This window comes from Yamadazyma tenuis, chromosome 5 (assembly GCF_029203305.1).
Source record: "Yamadazyma tenuis chromosome 5, complete sequence".
Classification (NCBI taxonomy): domain Eukaryota; kingdom Fungi; phylum Ascomycota; class Pichiomycetes; order Serinales; family Debaryomycetaceae; genus Yamadazyma; species Yamadazyma tenuis.
In genome coordinates, this window is record NC_089465.1 from 460442 (window position 1) to 478271 (window position 17830).

The following is a 17830-nucleotide window of genomic DNA, read 5'->3' on the forward strand; positions in this document are numbered from 1 at the left end:
CTGCGAAAGGGAAGCACCACAGTTAGAAAAAGGGATCACTTATAAGTACGCATTGATCTGACCCTCTAATAACCCCAGTATAATATGTCGTCAGCAGCTGCCGCCGTAAGGAAATTCCAAATCCAAAACAACCATATCACTTTGAGTGAAGAAGAAATTGCCAAAAGCAACTTCAAAGATTTTATTCCATCGTGGGAACAGAACAAAACTTACCCACCATTGGAATTTTTCCAACACCATGATAGAGGTACATTTGCGGACCCAGAATTACCTAACTTATTACCAAAGGATGGCGACTATACGAAGAAAAGTATTACGCCTAAATTGGGAACTGAAATTGACGGTGTTCAGTTATCTCAATTGACCGATGAAGGTAAAGACGAATTAGCACTTTTGGTGGCTCAAAGAGGGTTATTGGTGTTCAGAAACCAGGACTTCACCGATCACGGTCCCAAGTTTGCAGTGGAATTTGGTAAGTACTATGGACCACTTCATATCCACCCAGTTTCCGGTGCCCCAATCGGGTACCCTGAGTTACACATTGCCTATAGAAACAAGGACTACGCCAACCAGGGGAACTACTTTAAAAACAAAACCAATAGTATTGCTTGGCACACAGATGTTAGCTACGAGTTGCAACCTCCTGGAATCACTTTTTTCAGCGTGTTAGAAGGTCCTGAGTCTGGTGGTGATACTGCTTTTGCTGACACCATCGAAGCGTATGAGAGATTGTCTCCCGAATTCAAAGGAATTTTGGATGGCTTATATGTGGAACACTCCTCAGTAGAACAGGCTAGCTTTGTAGAAAACTCAGGGCCAATCAAGTCAAGAAGAGATCCGGTTAAGAATATTCACCCACTTATTAGAGTTCATCCTGTTACCGGAAAGAAGATTTTGTATGTCAATCCTCAATTCTCGAGAAGAATTATTGGATTCAAAGAAGAGGAGTCAAAGGCCTTGTTAGCTTTCCTTTACGACCATATCGCTAACTCCCATGACTTGCAGGCCCGTGCCCACTATGAAGCAAACACTGTTGTGATCTGGGACAACAGAAGAGTTGTTCACACTGCCGTTAACGACTGGGATGACACCGATGCAACCCGTATTGCAGTAAGGATCACCCCTCAGGCCGAGAGACCCATTGCAGATCTCAAGGACTTGAACAAAGAAGACAAAAACAGACTTGCTGATGCTTGAACTCTTTTCGATCTATTAAGTGTATACTGGTATATTTTTAAATCCATCGTTCAATGAGTAGCCTTTTTTGCATCTTTTCGCACCCGAATTTTTTTGCGTCTCATCTTTTTTCATCTCATCTCGATATTCAGCTATGGCAGGAAAACAGACAAAGACCGCTAAAAGAGCCAACTCCCAGAACAAGACTAGAAGTGTGGAATCTGAGGTCACGACAGATTCTCATGCCAGAAACCTCTTGGAGTCTCAGCCCAAGTTAACCCCCAAATCTGTTAAAAGACAGTTATCCAAGCAGGCTATCAAGAAGCAACAAGCAAAAATAAGGCTTTACGGTGCTAAAAATGGGAAAGAGTACAACGAGAGTCAATTGAAAATACCTTTGTTGAACAAGGCTGTCATGCCTGGTGTTAAAGTCAAGTCAGGAAAAAAAGGAAAGAAGTTTGTTGATGAAAAGAACCCCAATGTCCTCAACTTATTAGTCAAGACCATCAATGACAAATACGACAAAGTTAATGAAAGTAAATTGGAGAAGGCTAGAAGATTGGAAGAAATCAGAGAGTTGAAGAGAAAGGAAATGGACAAGAAAGAGCAAGAAAAGAAAAGTAAGTTGGAGAACAAAAAAAATGAGATCAAGAGTAAGGCTAATGTTGCCAGAGCTAACAGAAGAAAGAACGCCAAGATCTCCGCCGAGAACGAAGATTCTGCTCTGTCGACCAAGAAGAAGAGTGTTTCCTTTGCCTAATCCCAGGAATCCGAATTCCAGTCACGAAACTTAATCTGTACATTATACATTCAGCATAAATTAGACCAATAAATAACGTAAATAATGTAAAGCTGCGTACAAGACATAAGGAAATTGGTCCACGATTTATTTACAAGAGGGACAGTAGAATTAAAATCCCCGTGGACGAATGGTTCTGGCTCGAGCTCTTTGTTCTCTCATTTTCTTGGTGTAATACCAGCCATAAGCCACACCTGCCATGGATCCTCCCAAATGGGCCGCATAGTCATACGCACCCCATCTGAAGAAAAGCCCTGCAGCATTGTATGCTATAGCACCCAAGAAGGCGAACCAAGCGCCGCCTGGAACCGGAATGAAAAAGAGGGCAATTGGGGCTTTTGGAATCAAATAAGAAAATGCACCAACTACACTGAAAACTGCACCCGAAGCACCCAATGATCCGACCGCCAAAGATGTTCTCATCAAAGTCGGTACAAGGATTGAAACAAATGAAGCAATGACAGCAGAATTAAGGTACATGACAAGAAAGTTAGTAGCACCCAACATTGCACATAAACTGGTTCCGAAAGATTGGAGAACAAACATATTGACAAAGATATGCATGAAGCTCTGATGTGAGAAGGCTGACCCCAACAATGACCAGTTCGAGTACATCTTATCTTTAACAAGCAAACCGTATCTAGACATGAAGGTGATAAAGTTGGGGTTTTTCCACATTAAGAACACCAACCCATTTGCAGCAATTATCGAGTAGATCAACCACAGAGGATTTCTCGTGAGGATTCCAAGCGGAGTGAATTTCATCAACAACGGAACCCCCAAAGTGGTGCCCACGCAGAACGCAAGCGTGAAAAGAGCTGGCCCTTTCAATCTATCCCAGTTTGAGTTTCCGTAGTGCTTATTGTACCGGCTCCAGGTACTACTATCTCTCCTTTGTTGCCTCCGCTGGTGTTTGAACTTGAGTAGTCTCAATCCACGAGATGGACTGAAGCGTCCAAAGAGTCTCATCATTTTCGACCCGTGTAAGCTGTTTCCTCTATGTGCCGAGTGTCTGTACGCTCTATTCTGGGCCCGAAACAACCAGCGGTTCCAGAAATCACAGTGATTTCCAAATTTGTGAGTACCTTGTCCCCAGTGTCTTCCAAAACCTCCTTTTGTCCCCCAAACGAACCCACCGCCCCTTTCTGCCCAGTGGTTTTCGTATCCATAACCACGGAAACTGTAGGGATAGTTTTCACGGGTTCTCCAGTGATTTCCAGAGCCCGCAGATTCATCTGACTCATGAACTCCCCAATGCCTCTTGCCATCTCCATCGCTGGGGTTTTTGTAGCCCCGGTAGTTATGGTATTTATTCATGTCCCTGTTGAACCAAAACTCACCATAACCTTTAAAATCTTTATTGGCCCAGAAATTGTCCAGGTCACGGTGGTATTTAGCTCCTTGTACTCCTCTGTATGTTTTATAGTACCTATAGCTCCCAAAATGGGGCAGTCTATACTGGTTTTCATAAATGTTTGACCCAAGGGGATGCTCATCACCAGAAGCAGATTTCGAATATTTACTAAATGGCCGGAAAGTCACGCATGAGATCCTCAGTCTGAATATCTGCATATTTCCGGGGCCAAAGACCAGGATCTTTGAAGCGCCATTGAACGGCCTGAAATGTACAAGTCCATTCATGGTAGAATATCGACACAAAAGAATGATTTCGTGAATTCGCGGCCTTTATCTGCGGACTGCTCGACTGATACCATATACTTGGAATGATGCCCAATGGGTTAGACTCAGATCTATAGGACTTTAAAGTGAGTACTTAGATGACATACAGTTCAGCAGAACTGCTCATCCACTTTATAAAATTAGTTTTCTAAGGTGAATGGCCCATGATCACCAACTGCAAATGCTTATGGAACTATTGATTCTGATCCTATCCATTATTATGTATCTACAAATACTGGAACTAAAACTCAGAAGCTTCGTCTTCGTCAAGGTCCAACTTCTTTCCCTGTCCGGCTAATCTTTGAGCAGCCAACTGTTGTGTGGCATACTGCTGTTTGACCTTAGATGTCATTCTTTCGATCTCGGCATCAGCATCTTCGGCTGCCTTCTCAGCATAGTCCATCACCAATCTTCTACCAAGTAAATGGACTCCTTCCAACTGGTTCATGGCATTCTCTGCCTCTTTCAATAAGCTAAACTCCACAAATGCAAATCCTCTGGCAGACCGGTCAAACTTCTTGGGAACTCTAGCAGACTTGATCTGTCCAAAGGCCCCAAACAACTCAATGATATCTTTTCTGGTGGCTTCAAATGGCAAATTCTTGATAATAATCTTGGTAGATTTCTTTCCACCTTTGGTCTTTTTGCCAGAAGTAGCACCAGTTCTGTTGGACAACTTCAATTGCAACTTGTGCCCGTCCAAAACATGGCCATCCATAAGAGAAATAGCTTTGTTGGCATCTTCTTTGGTTCTGAACTCGACAAACCCGAACCCCATACTTAAGGTCGAATTTGGGTTCTTTGCATCGGGTTTAGTTTTGACTAGAGCAACTGCGAAACCAGGTAAAGACTTGAAAATCTTTGCCAACTGTTCAGTGGTGGTGGAGAAGTTCAAGTTTTTCACAAACACAGAGACTGTTGGTCCGTCGGTTTCAGCTACCACTTCTTCGTCGTCTTGGGGCTTGGTTTCTTCCATGAGAATGTCCTTAGCAGAGACTTTGGCTTCCACTGCAGTTGACTCTTCCTTGACTTCCACAGCCTCTTGTTCAGTGGCCTCACGAGTGAATAAGTCTTTAGGTCCTTTTTCCAAGTACAAAATGCTTTTTCCTGACCTTTTGTATGCTAATTTGGTGAAAGCGCTTCTTGCACTTGGGGCATCACGGAATTCTACAATAGCTATGGTCCCAGCAGGAGGCATAAGCATTCTCTTAACTTCTCCGTACTGAGAGAACATTTCTCCAAGTTCTTGAAGAGTGGTTCCAAATGAAAAGTTCTTCACCAAGATGACTTTATCGTCTCTTTCTTTCTTGTTGAAACTCATCAAATCAACTCCCTTGGATTCGAAGTACTTTCTAACATCTCCGATAACATGGGCTTCTGCCAAGGCTTGCTTTACTGCGGAATCAGAGCTTTGAGCATTGATCAACTGGCTCTTAGCAACTCCCATTTTAGCAGCAACAGACTCCAATATAGCATCTTGGTTCATATATAATGCATTCCAGCTGAACTGGGTTTTGGCGGCCTGGGCCTTCTTCTTTAATTCTCTTTGCTTCTTTAACGGCAAGTTTTGCAAGTCAAACTCGTCCATTCTATGATCTTTTTTCTTTTCTGCCGGCAAGATATGCAACAATCTTCCTTGGAAAATCTCTTTGTCTAGCACTTCGTAGGCTTTTACAGCATCTTCGGGATTAGTGAACTGAATATACACAAATCCCTTGGATTTCCCCGTTCTTGTGTCTATAGCAACATGAACCTCTTCAAGGTTTCCGTAAGATGCAAATAATTCACGAAACTCTTCTTCAGTGGATGTGTACGAGATGTTTCTTATGAACAAACGGCCCGTCTCATTGATTTTTTGGACGTGGTTCGTATGAGTTTCAACTTCAGGATCAACTGAAGGTTTGGTTCTTGAGGGTGCCTTGGCAGAATCATGCTTTTCTTCGGGCTTGGACTCTATCTGGTTCTCTCTATTTTCTATCATCCGGATTCTTCTTTGTTGGAGCCATTCAAGATCAGTGACCTTTTCGTCTTTTGCAATTTCATCTTCTTCATTTGGAATCATCTCTTTTTCTGGTAACTCTTTGTTAAAAGTGTTCAAAGGCATCATTACCTCGTCGTCTTCATCTACCTCAGTTCCCTTAGGTGCAAAGTCATCATATTCAGCATCACTTTCGTTTTCCTTGACCTTGGTATCACTCATAGTCTCAAAAGAAGGGACTTCACGGTCATTTTGGTCTTGTTTGGCCAATGCCTCCTCCAAAGCTTTCACCGATGGACCTCCAGAACCATCAGCCAAATCGTCATTTGCCCACGATTTGGTTTGGCTCGAAGGTTTCATAGCCTGCACAAACTCCTTCAACTGGGGGTTCTTCTCGATCTGGTCGTCGACCTTTGATCTGATTATTCTTTGTTTCTTGAGCTTTCTCTCTTCCTCTTGCTGTAATAATCTTTCTTCTCTGACCATTAATCTTTCATATTGCTGTTTTCTCTGGTCTTTCATCGACATAGGCACTGTGGGATCAGCAAATGATTTGGCTACCTCCACACTGATCCTGGCGGTGTCTATGAAAGAATTATTGAAATAGGTTACTGCTGATTCGGCATCGCTAGGAGACTTGTATCCAATGAATGCAAATCTCCGGGATTCCCCGTTTCTCTTCTTCATCAACTTGATGTCCGACACATCTCCGTGCTTGTCGAAATGCAGCTTCAACTTATCCTCAGTCAAATATTGTGGCAATCCTTTCACTATCAAACGAGACATGGTTGTATAAAAAATTAATTTGAGATGAGCATCTCCAAAAGTTCTAATCGCGGATTTTGAGAGTTTGTGGATTTTGCAGTCAAATGATGGAACTTCTTAAACACTTGGGTCTTATCCCTGAGAAAGACCCGACCGTCACGTCTACTATGAAAAAGCTTAGAGGATTATTTGTGTGGTATATTTTGTTGAATACTATTATATTATATCAGGTTATTTCTGTGGTGTGTTCGATATTATGTTACTCATTTCCTGATGCTTCTATCAATTTTAGGCGAAAAGCTTGCACCATGTTTTGGGATGTGGGAATCTACTTCACAATTTTGAACGGGGTCAACTACATCGTCACGGGAGACTTAATTACCAGCGAATCTGCTGTCTTTATTTCAAACCATAGTTCTTTAGTGGATCACTTTGCCATCAACTATTTGTCCAGACACTCGTTTCTGAAAAATAAGGAGTTAGAGGTCCCGGTAGTCAACTTCTTCACTTGGTTCTTGTTGTGGAAAGTCCCCAATATCAATATCTTGCGTAATATGGCCAAATGTGATGAGAACTGGGAGTTAGACCATTCCTTAAACGAAGTCTTTTTTCTGAAATTGTTTGCCAGTAAGAAAGTGGAATGGTTGGTCTTGTTTCCTGAAGTGAACATCTTCACAGCTGAGTCTTCAGCCCTTCAGAAAATTCAGTGTGAAAAGTTCTATTTGCCGTTGCTCAAGAACTTGTTGTATCCACGGTTTTCCAGCCTTCATAATGTCGTCTCAACAGTCAAACAATACAATTACAAATTCAATCACTTGTATGACTTGACCATATACTATTACAAGATCAACAATTTCAATGAGAAGGTCTACTTTTCGCCTAGCTTGTTGGAGATTTTTGGCAGCGATGAGCATATATACATTAACATCGACGTGACTTTCAAGAACATCACAAGGATATCTAATAATAGAGGCAAGTTGGAGAAATGGTTGGAAAAGAGCTGGATTGAAAAGGACCATTTCTTGTCAAGTATCTATTCATCTTGAAGTTGAAAAATCGGAACTGCTTTGATCTCAGAAGCTTGGTTATTGTCTCTCTGGATCTTATAGAAGTATTCACAAGAATCAGCATTAATGTGACTCAAAAACTTCTGATCATGAGTGATAATGATAATCTGAAAATTGTCCTGCTCCCTTCTCAGCTCCACGATCCTATTCAAAGATTCGGCTAGAGAACGGGAATTCTCTTCATCCAAGTTGGTAGTAGGTTCATCTAAAGTAATCATTCCACAGTGTGAACCAAAACACTCTGCAAGGGTTAATCTTATCAATATACTTGTGAGCACTCGCTGACCCGCAGAACACCTTCCTCTCATATCAAGCTCTACCTTTCCTTTCTGCATCACCACTCTGTAGTTATATGATCTGTTACCCTTGTTCTGGCTGTTCATATCCGACTTGATCGCAATAAAGTCAATATCCGTACCCTGGTATGTGCTAGACCACAAGTATCTCAACATTCTATTGATTTCTTCCATTTTTATACTGTGATACTTCATGATAGCATTATCAACTGATTTGGAATAAGTTACCAAATCATTAGAAATCAACATATTGGTTTGCAATTTTATCCATTCTTCATGGTAATGATGTTCCACATCTTTATATTCCGAGTTGAGTTCACTCCGTAAGGATTTTACCTGTTCCTTTATTTGCTTGACTTGTCCAATTTTATAGGAGTTTTCTGAGTTCAAGTTGGTGATGAGATCACGAAGCTTTTTGGATTCTGACTGGTATTGGTTCTTTTGGGTTTCAGCTTCTTGTATATTCAATTTCAGAATTTCTTCATCCAAAGTTGAAATCTCAGTTTGAAGGTTTCTGTAGTCGATGTTATCCCTGAAAATTGACTTCAAGTTTGTTGACTCGTTAATCTTCTTTTCCACTATCTTCAATTTCTTGGAGCATTCAGCGATCTTGATTGACAAGGCTTCTTGGTCATTAGTCAATTGGACAATGTCGCTTTGATTCTGCTTCAAAAGAGGAAGGTCCAGCTGCTCGAATTGCTCAACTTTCTTATAAAGGTCGCTAAAGGTCTCAAACCTTTGCCTAATTTTGTCCACATGTGCTTTCTTTTGCTGTTCTTCTTCGGAGTACTGAGCTACCAACCTTTCATAGTTAGACACCTCTATATCCTTCTCTTTGTTTAATTCAGTTAACTTTTGTTCAATATCTTCTATTTCCAAGTTCTGTTTGGAGATAGAAATCTGATAATCCGTGATTAAGTTTTTGAAGTTCTTGAGATCACTTAGTTCACTTTCGATGTTCTTGATCTTAATCTCCATATCTTTGATGTTCCCCGACAATTTATTAAGTTCTCTTTCTTTGTTGAACTTCAATTCTTTGTCACTGCTAAGTTTATTTCTTATGCTTTTGATTTCAAAGTTTACGTCATTAACTGACTTGTTCAATTCGTCAATAGAAAGGGACTCTTTGATACCCACTTCATTCAATTCTTTCTCAGAAGCATCCAATTTTTCTTTGAGGAGCTTGAGCTGATTCTTCAGGCGTCTGATTTCTTCAACAAGATGCTTGTGGTCATTGAGCCCGTTGAATTTTTCCTGTCCTGATGTTAAGACTTCTTCACTTTTTGCACATTGGGATTCGATGTCTTTTAATAATTTCTCAAGTGCCTCTTTCTTAGTGGTCTCAGATTGCTTTACTTCATTGACCAAAGACTTATATCTCACCACATCTGGTTGTATTGACTTTAACATCTCATAGTCAGCCTTGGCTTCCTTATATTCCGCAGTCACCTGCTCTCTACTCATGTTCTTAACTTCATTATTCAAGTATTCGATGAACTTCTTCAACTCGTGCTCGTTGAAGGATCTTTGACAAAGCAAGCAGTTATGGGATTGCTGGCTGACTTCTACTGCCTTTATCCTGAAATTTTTCGAAACTTCAAACGTTTTCAAGGTTTCAACTGAGTTGTTGAGATCATCTTCAGCTTCTTTCGATATCAGTTCATAATTATCAATTTCATTTTCGCTAATAACTTCCGAGATCTTTGACTTGGTTTTCTCTAGCTCATCAGATAACTCAAACAGCTTACTATCATTTAGTTGGATTTTGATATCAATTGAGTTCTTCAAGTTCAAGTTTTTGTCATGGGCCTCTTTTAAACTTTCCAATTCTGACTTTGCCTCACCGTAAGATTGACTGAACTTGGTATCAAAGTTATCAATAGTTATCTCGGATATTAAATCTTGTAATTTCTTTAAGTTGGAAGTATTCAGATTCTCCTGGTGGCGAATTAAGTCCTGGGTGTTATTGATTTTGTTCATTAACTCACTTTGGTTGTTGAAGCTCTGAATTTTCTTGTTATAATCATCATACTGGATCTCCAAATCGTTTAATTTCGACAGGTTTTGATCAATTTCCTTCTCGAGCTTAAGTAAAAAATTGGACTTTCGGGAGTCATCGTACTTCTTCTGTAGTTTCTCCAATTCAAGTTCACAGTCCTTTAGATTATCGTCACTCAAGTTTGACGAGGTGATTTTCCCTTCCAAATCTCTGATTTTGCTAGTGAACTCCTTTGTAGAGTCTAACTTAATTTGCCTCAGGTGTGACTGGATGGAGATTAGTTCATGAATAGATTGAATACGCTTGGATTTTTCCAGTTTTCCTGTTTTGTTGGCCTTTTGTAAATCTTTGAACTCTTCAACCATCTTGTCCAATTCAGAACGAAGCTGATCGTGGAACCCTTGTCTACCTAATTCGTCATCGAGGATTTCATTTAGGCTTTGAAGACTTTCATTATACTGTTTTTCTTTGAATCCCAAGCTTCCCTGAAGCTTATTCAATTCATTCAACTTGAGCTGATTTTCGGTAACATTAAAGTTCAACAGAACAGTTTCTTTGGTAATACTGTCAACTTCCGCATTGTACTCAGCGATTACTTTGTCAAAGTTATTCAACTTATCTAGCAAAGTGCTGATATCATCAGGTAAAATCTCAATTGACTCTTTCAATCTCTCAAATTGTTGAGACAATGAAGTCCTATTGAAAGACATCTGTTCATATTTACTCAATACCAGTTGGAAATCCTGATTGGAATTGAACAACTTTTCGAGCTTGGATTCTTTCTCGTCTATTTCCATCGATAAGTTTCCAATCTCTTCATTGAGGTCTTCGATTTGTGTTTTCAAGTTGTTCAAATTATCTACAATCTTCTTGGATCTTTTCTTATCGACCTTCAAATGCTCTACCGATTTCTCCAAAAGCTTTATGTCGACAGACAAATCTTTGTTAATCACCTTCAAATTGTCTAGTATCTTTGTGAATTTAGATGCCTGGAAGATATCGTCAAACTTCTTTTTCAAAAGACTAGGTTCACTCAAGGGCCATAAACTCTCATCCTGATGACAGAATATCACGTAGTCCAAAATGGGCTTTGTAATCCCCAAGTAGTTAGGTAGCTCGTTATCTATATCGCTGCTCTTGGCACTGACTGAAGTCCTCTCTCCTCTGACGCTCTTCTCAAGCTGATTCTCCAAGGTCTTGAAAGCATACTTATCTTTACCTTTCTTTGTCAATTGCATTGTTCTGGTGATAACGTATGGTTCACCAGTTACACTGGTGAAGAATAGTTTAATTTGGGCTGAAACAGAGTTTCTTTGGGTGATGTTGGGATCATTTATAAATGCTCCACCTTTAGAATTTGGAGGCAAGAAGCCGGTGGTGGCATACTTTAAACATTCAATCACCGTGGTCTTTCCACTCCCATTGGCACCACATATCAATGTCAAGGGTGTTCCAAACGCTATACTCTCGGGTTTCTCACAGGTGAAAGATCTGACACCCTGAATTGAGAGTTTCTTAATGCTAGACATGTCAAACCGATTGGTTTTCAAGACGCGAACATCTGCAAAATTACATTTACTACCTAATTGATACCTAATTAATATGGGTCTTCTGTAACTCTTCGGCCACATCGTCCACGGCTTCATCCTTGTCTTCGTCGGTGCCGTCTAACTCTTTACCCAATGCAACAAAATCTATGATTTCCACCTCTTCGTCATCTTCTTCATCATCTTCATCTTCCTCATCGCTATCCTCACCTTCCATCTCATCTAAATCGTCAATTTCCTTGTCTTCGAACAATTCCACAAACTTTTCAATCAACTCGTCATCTTCTTCCAATTTGTTCCCGTTGATCTCCAACTTCTGTACGGTGACTTTTCCAGAATCAATCAACTCGTACAATTTGGTCAAAGCTGTCTTGTCCAACTCATTGTACTGCAATTTCAAAACCTTCAAATCTTTTACAAGAGGTAAGTTGGTCAAGATGTGGAGGAAACCTTTGGACTTGGTCAAACAGTCGTTCAAGTTCAACTCTTCCAAGGCAGTCCAGGAACCCAAGTTGGAGGCAATTGCACTAGAACCCAAAGAAGTCAAAGTATTGTCTTGCAAGTCCAACACCTTCAACTTCTGATTCTGCTTCAAGCCACTGAGCAAAGTGGCAATTCCAATTGGTCTGATACCATTCTGATATAATCTGACTTCTTGTAAGTCTTTGTGGTTGATCAACCCAAGAGCCAAGTATTTCATAGAACCGTTTTCCAATCTGTTTCTGCCACAAATGAAAGTTTTCAAACTAGGATACTTCTTTTGTTTCTTCAAGGTTGACAACTTGTATAAGGCCTTTCCGATTCTTTCGCCGGAAAAGGGGCCCATTCCATTGTTGGACAAGATCAAGTGTTCCAAGGTATAGGCCTTGGCCAAATAGTTTTCAATTGGTTCAATTGTTTGTAAACCCAAAGCATTGTCACTCAAGTTGATGGTTGTCAACTTTGGAAACTTCAACAATGTTGGCAACAAATGGTCCAAACATTTGGGGACTTCGGTATTTAATCTACCGGTGAAGATATCACTCAAGTTTATTTCTTTCAAGGAATGTTGGAACTTGGTCAAGATTTCACTGATTCTCTCTGACGATTCGATCCCGATAGTATTACCAGATAAATCGATTTTCTCGATGTCCGATTTGTCTGACAAATCTTTTGCAATGAATTCGACGTCCTCGGCACTGTTCAACTTCAACTGTTTCCCGGCAATAGAGTATTCTATATCTGACATGATACTGTGATTGGTGTTTGTCTCATCGATTGACAAGGGCCTTTTTGTCCTTGTTGGTGGGTGCACGCTATTTGCGCGACTCACCACAAGTTGAGGTGGGTATTGAAAATTTTTACTACTACTAGCTAAGCAGTTATACCAATTGAATATGGCAGGAAGAGTAGAACAAAAGGAACCATCCTTCGTGGAAGGAATCACCAAGTTGCCAGTGTTTACTTTGGGAGTCAACCTTGTGTTGTTTGCCGCGGGCGTTGCGTTTGTGCAATCGCCTTTGATGGACATGTTAGTGCCTCAATTGTAGGGTGACCGAATGATTTATTGTATATAGCACGAATAAACGCATATAAGAAGGGAAGAAATCTATAGAAAAGAGTAGGAGATACTGGATGTATGGTCATATGCTGGGTGTACGGGTCAGTCGGTAATACAGAGGAAGAGTCTCTCCTGTTTTCATTAGCAATATACCTACCGGCCGATAGTACTCTGTCCATCCAAACACAAATCTGTAGAATCCAACTCCATCAAATTCCATAGTTCTTTAATTTGTGGAGAAACCCCATTCACAGGCTTATCGCACACAATCACCAGCCAAATACACTTGCCTCGCCAAAAACTTTCGCCGTGAACCACCACGACCTCGCACGCGTTCCTGTTGTAAGTGGGACCCACCACCTCCCCCTCAGTAAGAGCTGTCACACTAATCGCACTCCACTTCAGGCCGAGGCCACCACCATCTGCAGGTTCGCAACCTCAGTAAATCCGACGGCTGCGCTGGCCCTGGAATTCCCAAGTTTACAAACACCGCTGTTGCGTGGCACCTAACGAACCTCGGCCGGAATCCAGCGACAAAAACAGCTTCACAAATGACTCTATAAATGGGTCCCCTCGGTGCTCCGTGGGTAAGACTTCTTCTTCACATGTCACCCTGATGATCTGATCTAAATACTAATTCAAAAAGTATCAAAAATCGAACCACTCTATATTCGTTGCTTGAAGTTCCCCAGGTTTCATATATACAAATCTGGCATAAGCAGTGATCAATTCACTCAGGTTGAAAAATTGGATGATTTTACCGAATGCCTCGGTTGATTAAAAATTGTTTTTGTGGGGAGCGTGCGCTTAGTATAAAACCGGACCTTCCCCCAGCGGCACACTTTTTATCTAAAAAACATTGCCAACATGTCTTTGAGTGTGAAAAATACCGTCGACTCGTCCAGAGGACCCGACCCTAAAACCTCCATTACTACTGAGAGAGCCAACAACCAGAAATGGGACCCTGTTTTGATGAACCACTTTTTGGAAGGCTCCAAAGAAGCCAGTGAATTAAACAGAACCATGTACCAACAAATGGAAAGAGACCCAATTCTCAGAGCCAATCCCCACTATTATGACTTGGGCAAGGAGGAAGAAAGAGAGTTGACTGCCTTGAGAATCGACAGAATCTCCCAGTACTTAGAAAGTGATACTCCTGCTGAGTACAACAGAAGAGCCAGTTTGATCTCGGTGTTTGACCCTCAATTGAACACCAGAATCGGAGTCAACTTGGGTTTGTTCTTGGGATGTATCAGAGGTAATGGTACCCCTGAACAGTTGAAGTTTTGGTCTGCTTCCAAAGAAACCAAGATCTTGAAGCATATTTACGGTTGTTTTGCCATGACTGAATTGGCCCATGGCTCGAACGTGGCAGGTTTGGAAACTACCGCTACTTTCGATAAGGAAAATGACCAGTTCATCATCAACACTCCCCACATTGGTGCCACCAAATGGTGGATTGGTGGAGCTGCCCACTCGGCCACTCATACCGCATGTTATGCCAGATTACTTGTGGATGGAAAAGATTATGGTGTGAAGACCTTTATTGTTCCATTGAGAGACTCCAACCATAAGTTGATGCCAGGTATTACCGTTGGTGATATTGGTGCCAAGATGGGAAGAGATGGTATTGATAACGGTTGGATACAATTTTCCAACGTTAAGGTTCCAAGATTCTTCATGTTGCAAAAATTCTGTAAGGTCAGCAGAGAAGGAGATGTTGTATTACCTCCTTTAGAACAATTATCTTATTCCGCTTTGTTGGGTGGTAGAGTTACTATGGTCTTGGACTCATACAGAGTGGGTGCTAGATTTTCCACTATTGCCTTAAGATATGCCATTGGTAGAAGACAGTTCAAGTCTGGAAAAAACGAGCTCGAAACCCAATTGTTGGACTACCCATTGCATCAAAGAAGATTATTGCCATTCTTGGCTTTAACCTACTTGGTTTCATGTGGTGCTATGAAGTTGGAAAAGACCTACGATAGCGTTTTGGACGGTTTGGACGAAGCCGTTGAAAAGAACGACATGAAGGTGATCCTGAAATCCATCAAAGAAATGAAGTCCTTGTTCATTGACTCTGCTTCTTTAAAGTCCACTTGTACCTGGTTAGCTGCCGATTTGATCGACCAATCCAGACAAGCATGTGGTGGCCACGGTTACTCTGGATACAACGGGTTTGGTAAAGCCTATAATGACTGGGTTGTCCAATGTACTTGGGAAGGTGACAACAATGTGTTGGCCATGAGTGTTGGTAAGCCATTGATTAGATCTATTGATGAAATCTTGAACAAAGACAAAAAGGCCTCGGGCTCCATCTCCTTCTTGAACAATGCTAAACAATACTTGAATGAAGACAATGTGCTCAAGTCCTTCGAAGATGTTAATGACCTCAAGAAGGTTTTGCTTTCCATTGAAATCTTGATCATCAGATTATGTAAGGATTCTTTGGACACCATCAAGCAAAATGGTGGACAATATGAAATTGTCTCCGGTTCTATGGTTACCATTTCCAAGTTGAAGGCCCATCATTACTTGTTGAACGAGTTTTTGATCAGAACCGAGGCTGCTGATGCTTCTTTGAAACCATTTTTGACTTTGATTGCCAGATTATACAGTGCTTCTATTGTGTTGGACAAGTTTTCTGGTGATTTCTTGACTTACTCGGTTGTTTCGCCAAAGTTTATGGGTAAGATCAACCAGGAGTACATTCCAAAGTTGTGTCTTGAAGTCAGACCATTGGTGATCAACTATACTGACTCGTTCCAACAACCTGACATGGCTCTTAATGCTCCAATTGGTAACTTCAATGGTGACATTTATGAGAACTATTTCGGAGTGGTGAAGCAAGAAAACAACCCATTCAACTACAAGGCTCCATACTCGGCTGCTTTAGAGTCTATGTTGAACAGACCTTCGTTGTCTGACAGACAAAGAGGAGAAAGATCGGATTCTGTCAAAGATATCTTATCTAAATAAGTTATTGTGAATGTATGAAGTTTGTTTATAGTCAATTTATTCAAAAGTAACAAGAACGTAATGGGTTATCGAGATAGCGTGTAAGAGATTGTTGTATACGTTTGGCATTATACACCTCTTCTCATCCAAACTGTTTCTATTACTGCAGCTTTTTGTTATCCTTTCTCAAATTGGTAGATTTCACAGATCTATCCATAATTAAACATAAACAATTTCATAAGAATACAAAACAGATAAAAACTTTGACCTTTTTATCCCAAAGCAAAGCATAACAACAAAGGGATATTATAATATATTAATAGTCTCTATTCTGCAATTTTCCTTGCAATTTACTGATTATCGGTGTTGGTTGCAAAATGGTCGTGCGAGGACAAATTTATTTAGTTCTTTAACACCTAAACCAGCTTTAAAAAACCTAGAAAACAAGCATAGATGCCTGTACATACTATGAACAGAAATTAAGGGCTGAAAGAACTGCTAAACCTTCCTTATCAACTCCTTTAGTTCTATCCCCCGTCTCCACACATATTTTGTAACATACACGCATGAGGGATCCACTCGCGGCGAGAATCAAAAAGTGGCAACAGTTGGTTAGCACTAAAAGCACAATCAAGTCATGTCTAGAGAAGATCCACTCAAAGCTGAAAAAGACCTCTCGTCTATATTAGATGAACAGTTCCCCGAAATAGACAAGCTAGACTACAAGTCGGCAATCGACAGGTACTTGATATTGGAGAAACAAACTAGACAATCGTCCGACTTAGCATCCAGCAAGAGGGTTTTATCAGCAATTGTTAATAAATTGATTGACAATAATGACTGGGACTATTTGAACGAGTTGACTCCCATTTTGTCTAAGAAGCATGGTCAATTGAAGTCCAGTATCCAATCTTTTATCGCCCAGATTATCGAAAACTTGGACAAGTTAGATGAATCTAAACAACTGGAGTTGGATACCAAAATCAAAGTGATCGAGACCATCCGGACTGTGGGTGATAAGAAAATCTATATTGAGGTGGAAAGGGCCATTGTTTCCAAGCAATTAAGTGACATCTATTTGAACAGACTCAACGACTTAGACAAAGCGGTTGAAATCTTATGTGACTTACAAGTCGAGACATATTCTTTGATGTCTTTCCAAACTAAAATTGAGTACATTTTGCAACAGATGAAGTTGGTGTTGACGAAGAAGGACTTTTCTCAAGCCAAGATCTTGTCAAGAAAGATTTTGTTGAAGACTTTGAAAGGATTTGACAAAGCTGAAGAATACAAGGTGGTTTACTTAAACTACTTGATTGAAATCAACGAAAACGACCACGACTATGTTTCGATTGTTCAAAACTCCTTGAAGTTGATCGAATCAGAGGTGGTTCAGAATCTGGAGGAATTCAAAAACATCTTGGTGTCTGTCATCTACTACATCATCTTATCCCCATTTGACAACTTGCAACTGGATTTGATCTCCAAGATCAAGGTTAACTCAACGTTCAGCAAGAACGTGGACGCCAAAACCTTCAAATTATTGGAAATTTTCACTACTGAAGAGTTGATTCACTGGTCCAACATCGAAACCCTTTACAGCAATGAGTTCAAGTCGTCCAAGATCTTCCAGAACCCTACAAATTATAAGAACCTCCAAAAACGAATCATTGAGCACAACTTAAGAATAATCAACAACTACTACAACTTCATCAAGATTGACAGATTATCTTACTTATTGCAATTGTCCAACGATGAGGCCGAGAAGTACGTGAGTGACTTGGTCAACGCTGGCATGATCAGTGCCAAAATTAACAGACCCAAGGGAATGATCAAGTTTGACAAGGTGGGAAAGACCACCGATTCTGTCAACACCTTATTGAACGACTGGTGCTATGATGTGGAAAAGTTGTTGGATGAGATTGACCAGATTGGGCATTTGATCAATAAAGAGGAAATGATGCACGGAATTAAACAGAAGAGTTAGTTTACAAGAAATAAACAATAACACGTTGTAGAACATTC

At 40.6% G+C, this 17830-nt stretch overlaps 8 protein-coding genes across 8 annotated transcripts; 5 read left to right on the top strand and 3 right to left on the bottom strand. All coding sequences in view use genetic code 12, as the record gives it.

Moving 5' to 3' along the window:
• Positions 1 to 84: 84 nt before the first annotated feature.
• PSN45_003888 (alpha-ketoglutarate-dependent sulfonate dioxygenase) lies at positions 85 to 1197 on the top strand (the record flags this gene model as incomplete). Its single annotated transcript, XM_006686280.2, has 1 exon — positions 85 to 1197. The coding sequence occupies one exon, from the start codon at positions 85 to 87 to the stop codon at positions 1195 to 1197; it is 1113 nt and encodes a 370-aa protein (XP_006686343.1).
• Positions 1198 to 1330: 133 nt separating this feature from the next.
• On the top strand, positions 1331 to 1936 carry LOC1 (60S ribosomal subunit assembly/export protein; the record flags this gene model as incomplete). The annotated part of the gene is made up of 1 exon (XM_006686585.1): positions 1331 to 1936. One exon carries the CDS (start codon positions 1331 to 1333, stop codon positions 1934 to 1936), a length of 606 nt encoding a protein of 201 aa, XP_006686648.1.
• A 150-nt stretch (positions 1937 to 2086) lies between these two features.
• MRD1 (Multiple RNA-binding domain-containing protein 1) lies at positions 2087 to 6419 on the bottom strand (the record flags this gene model as incomplete). The annotated part of the gene is made up of 2 exons (XM_006686278.2): positions 2087 to 3386; positions 3904 to 6419. The coding sequence occupies 2 exons, from the start codon at positions 6417 to 6419 to the stop codon at positions 2087 to 2089; spliced, it is 3816 nt and encodes a 1271-aa protein (XP_006686341.2).
• A 287-nt stretch (positions 6420 to 6706) lies between these two features.
• PSN45_003891 (putative acyltransferase) lies at positions 6707 to 7407 on the top strand (the record flags this gene model as incomplete). The annotated part of the gene is made up of 2 exons (XM_066158177.1): positions 6707 to 7183; positions 7369 to 7407. 2 exons carry the CDS (start codon positions 6707 to 6709, stop codon positions 7405 to 7407), a joined length of 516 nt encoding a protein of 171 aa, XP_066014274.1.
• Positions 7408 to 7431: 24 nt separating this feature from the next.
• RAD50 (DNA repair protein rad50) lies at positions 7432 to 11289 on the bottom strand (the record flags this gene model as incomplete). The annotated part of the gene is made up of 1 exon (XM_066158178.1): positions 7432 to 11289. One exon carries the CDS (start codon positions 11287 to 11289, stop codon positions 7432 to 7434), a length of 3858 nt encoding a protein of 1285 aa, XP_066014275.1.
• Positions 11290 to 11353: 64 nt separating this feature from the next.
• Positions 11354 to 12535, bottom strand: rna1 (Ran GAP Rna1; the record flags this gene model as incomplete). Its single annotated transcript, XM_006686583.1, has 1 exon — positions 11354 to 12535. The coding sequence occupies one exon, from the start codon at positions 12533 to 12535 to the stop codon at positions 11354 to 11356; it is 1182 nt and encodes a 393-aa protein (XP_006686646.1).
• A 1179-nt stretch (positions 12536 to 13714) lies between these two features.
• POX1_2 (fatty-acyl coenzyme A oxidase) lies at positions 13715 to 15826 on the top strand (the record flags this gene model as incomplete). The annotated part of the gene is made up of 1 exon (XM_006686276.1): positions 13715 to 15826. One exon carries the CDS (start codon positions 13715 to 13717, stop codon positions 15824 to 15826), a length of 2112 nt encoding a protein of 703 aa, XP_006686339.1.
• A 616-nt stretch (positions 15827 to 16442) lies between these two features.
• Positions 16443 to 17792, top strand: RPN5 (proteasome regulatory particle subunit; the record flags this gene model as incomplete). The annotated part of the gene is made up of 1 exon (XM_006686275.2): positions 16443 to 17792. One exon carries the CDS (start codon positions 16443 to 16445, stop codon positions 17790 to 17792), a length of 1350 nt encoding a protein of 449 aa, XP_006686338.1.
• Positions 17793 to 17830: the final 38 nt, after the last annotated feature.